Consider the following 3,221-nt stretch of genomic DNA (forward strand, 5'->3'; position numbering starts at 1 on the left):
TTTATTATAATAGTCTCTAAAATCAAAATGTTGATAACCTTGAGAAACTTAAAATTTATTTTCTTCCCAGATGCTATGAAGTACACCATCGTGGTTTCAGCTACTGCTTCTGATGCTGCTCCCCTTCAGTACCTGGCTCCTTATTCTGGCTGTTCTATGGGAGAATATTTTAGAGATAATGGCAAACATGCTTTGATCATCTACGATGACTTATCCAAACAGGTCAAAGGATACATATTTTTAGAATCTGTTTGTATGTTTGCACCACAATTGAAGGTGACAAAATTTAGCTTCTAGTAATTGGACTTTATAACCCTTTACTGTACTGTAGGCTGTTGCTTATCGTCAGATGTCTCTGCTGCTCCGCCGGCCCCCTGGTCGTGAGGCCTATCCTGGTGATGTGTTCTACCTACACTCCCGTCTGCTAGAGAGAGCAGCCAAAATGAACGATTCTTTTGGTGGTGGCTCCTTGACTGCTTTACCAGTCATAGAAACACAAGCTGGTGATGTGTCTGCTTACATTCCAACAAATGTCATTTCCATCACTGATGGACAGGTATTTTTTTATGATTAAAATAAATGTAAAAGCTTTGGATGATTCCAAGGCATTGGTTGAAACTAGTGTTGATGAACGATTTGTTAAATGCCTTCCACTTTAATGTTTAGAAAAGTAAGGAGAACAGTATAATGAACCCCGCATATCTCTCACCCATTTCAGTTTGTTACCAAAAACTTCATTTTTGCTTCATTTATAGCCACTACTGTTCTTCACCCTAGATAATTTTGAAGCAAATCTCAGAGGCCAAATCACTTCATCTGCATATATTTTAATAGAAATTTGTCGCCTGTTTTTTCTCCCCACATCTCTTACTAATCTTAGCAATAGAATATGTAAGTTGATATGGCTGGGAAAGATTGGAGGGGCTCTTTATGATGAGAAGACACTTAACATTTTTCCTTGGAGATGTTGGGTTTCAGTTTTTTGGCTTAATTTTGAAAATAGTTTTTTTTTTTAAAGCTTGTTAGCATGTGTCATTTTCTGTATGTTGTAGATCTTCTTGGAAACAGAATTGTTCTACAAAGGTATCCGTCCTGCCATTAACGTTGGTTTGTCTGTGTCCCGTGTTGGATCTGCTGCCCAAACCAGGGCCATGAAACAGGTAATTTGCAGCACTTTGTCAAGGAGAAGGGATATCATTAGGCTAAAATCATAATGTATTTGTATAGTGCTCTTTGTCAGTGGGTTGGGTATCTTTGTGTTTCATGAGTTGACCATTTATGTTTTTCAGGTGGCAGGGACCATGAAGCTGGAATTGGCTCAGTATCGTGAGGTTGCTGCTTTTGCCCAGTTCGGTTCTGACCTCGATGCTGCCACTCAGCAACTCTTGAGTCGTGGCGTGCGACTGACTGAGCTGCTGAAGCAAGGACAGTATTGTGAGTTCTTTCATGTCAGCCATGTGTGTACTGTGCATAAGTGCCTGGGAGTATCCCACAGCTCCTTACAAGCTATTATAGGTTGTGTTCTTTCATTAAGGATACAGTGTTTTGAATGTGATTAATGCCTGTTGTACTTTCAATACAGTCTGTCATTTGAATAACCAGGAAAACTTACTAAATATACTTAATATTTCTCTTTTGAGAAGTAAACCTATTAGATCTCTTCCTCCTCCCCTTTCCTCCTTGGCTGTGAGAGAATGGAATTGGGCAGATTTAAAAGTATGTTAGTATTTTTTAATCGTGCTGTGAAGTTTCAGCAGATTATTTATTTATTTATTTATTTATTTTTTAAAATATTTTATTTATTTATTTGACATAGAGAGAGAGAGACACAGAGTGAGCACAAGCAGGGGGAGTGGCAGGCAGAGGCAGAGGGAGAAGCAGGCTCCCCACAGAGAAGGGGGAGTCCGATGCGGGACTCGATCCCAGGACTCTGGGATCATGACCTGAGCCGAAGGCAGTGGCTTGACCAACTGAGCCACCCAGGCGCCCTTCAGCAGATTATTTATATCTCAAATAGTATAAATGCTGCCAGCTGATAAACAGTGCTTGTGGAATATGCCCACAGATTACACTTTAAGGCTTGCAAATACAAGGAAAAAACTGTTTCCTGGGGAGAGAAGTGGGAAAAAGTATTAATGTGGAGTTTGTCACAGAGAAAGAGAGAGTAGGTGATATGTAGAGACATGTTAATAATTAGAAGGAAAAGGTAAGTTTTTCTGACTTTGTTAATGTGGCATTTATTTATTTGAGCAACTTACTTGGCATTCTTTTGTTTTCAGCTCCCATGGCTATTGAAGAACAAGTGGCTGTTATTTATGCTGGTGTAAGAGGATATCTTGATAAATTGGAGCCCAGCAAGATCACAAAGTTTGAGCATGCTTTCCTGGCTCATGTTATCAGCCAGCACCAGGCCCTGTTGGGCAATATAAGGTATGAACACAATTGATGGCCTCTGTTTTGTAAATTTTAAGATAAAAAGTCTTGTTAAAATTCTTTTGAATCTTGTAGCTAGTCATTGGATTTTTGTTTAGGTCAGAACTGATGAACTGCTTTTCATTTCCAAATAGGACTGATGGAAAGATCTCAGAACAGTCAGATGCTAAGCTGAAAGAGATTGTAACAAACTTCTTGGCTGGATTTGAAGCTTAAACTCCTGTGGATTCACATGAAATAACCAGTTATGTTTTTTCGTCATTTATTCTAGTAATCAGTTCCATTTGTAAAAGGATTACTCTCATACTCCAGATGTACAGAAATTACCTTAAAAATAAAGGTTCCATATCGTTTGGTGGTTTTCTGTAGTCTGAGTGATTCTTTTAAAAGAACTGAAATTAGTTTGAGAAATTAGTAAGCATGTTGAGCTCTTTGTAAGATTCTAGAGTGCTTTGTGATTGATTAAAGAATTCATAAACTAGGTAACTGGATATGTGGCAGAGGTTACATTTGGTAATGTTGAAGAGTCTTGCTGGCTTCTCTGCCAAGAAGACTATAGGCAGGAAAAGGATAAGACAACTAAAATTCTCAAGGAAATGAAAAAAAAAATGCTAAGAAAGATTGAGACAGATTGAGAGTAGAATGATGAACATTTGTCAATATTTTCTTATTGTTTAGTATTCTTTAGCATACCTTTTATAAGCAGTTTATAATGTAATCAAGCTGTTAGTTTTTATGATTAGTATTTTCGGTCTTATTTGGGAAATCTTTACCCTACAATATACAAA

General features: G+C 37.9%; 1 protein-coding gene across 1 annotated transcript in view; it reads left to right on the forward strand.

Annotated features, from left to right (window-relative positions):
- ATP5F1A (ATP synthase F1 subunit alpha) overlaps positions 1 to 2,794 on the forward strand; it is a 10,006-nt gene extending 7,212 nt beyond the window's left edge. The window contains exons 7-12 of the mRNA XM_025886365.2: positions 71 to 222; positions 332 to 556; positions 1,053 to 1,160; positions 1,290 to 1,434; positions 2,280 to 2,430; positions 2,568 to 2,794. Coding sequence (XP_025742150.2) covers positions 71 to 222; positions 332 to 556; positions 1,053 to 1,160; positions 1,290 to 1,434; positions 2,280 to 2,430; positions 2,568 to 2,649 — 863 coding nt within the window. The 3' untranslated portion in view covers positions 2,650 to 2,794. The remainder of the gene's footprint in view (positions 1 to 70; positions 223 to 331; positions 557 to 1,052; positions 1,161 to 1,289; positions 1,435 to 2,279; positions 2,431 to 2,567) is intronic.
- The last annotated feature ends 427 nt before the right edge of the window (positions 2,795 to 3,221 follow it).

The sequence above is a fragment of the Callorhinus ursinus genome, unplaced genomic scaffold (assembly GCF_003265705.2).
Source record: "Callorhinus ursinus isolate GAN/ISIS: 27379988/994484 unplaced genomic scaffold, GSC_fseal_2.0 scaffold11, whole genome shotgun sequence".
Taxonomy (NCBI): domain Eukaryota; kingdom Metazoa; phylum Chordata; class Mammalia; order Carnivora; family Otariidae; genus Callorhinus; species Callorhinus ursinus.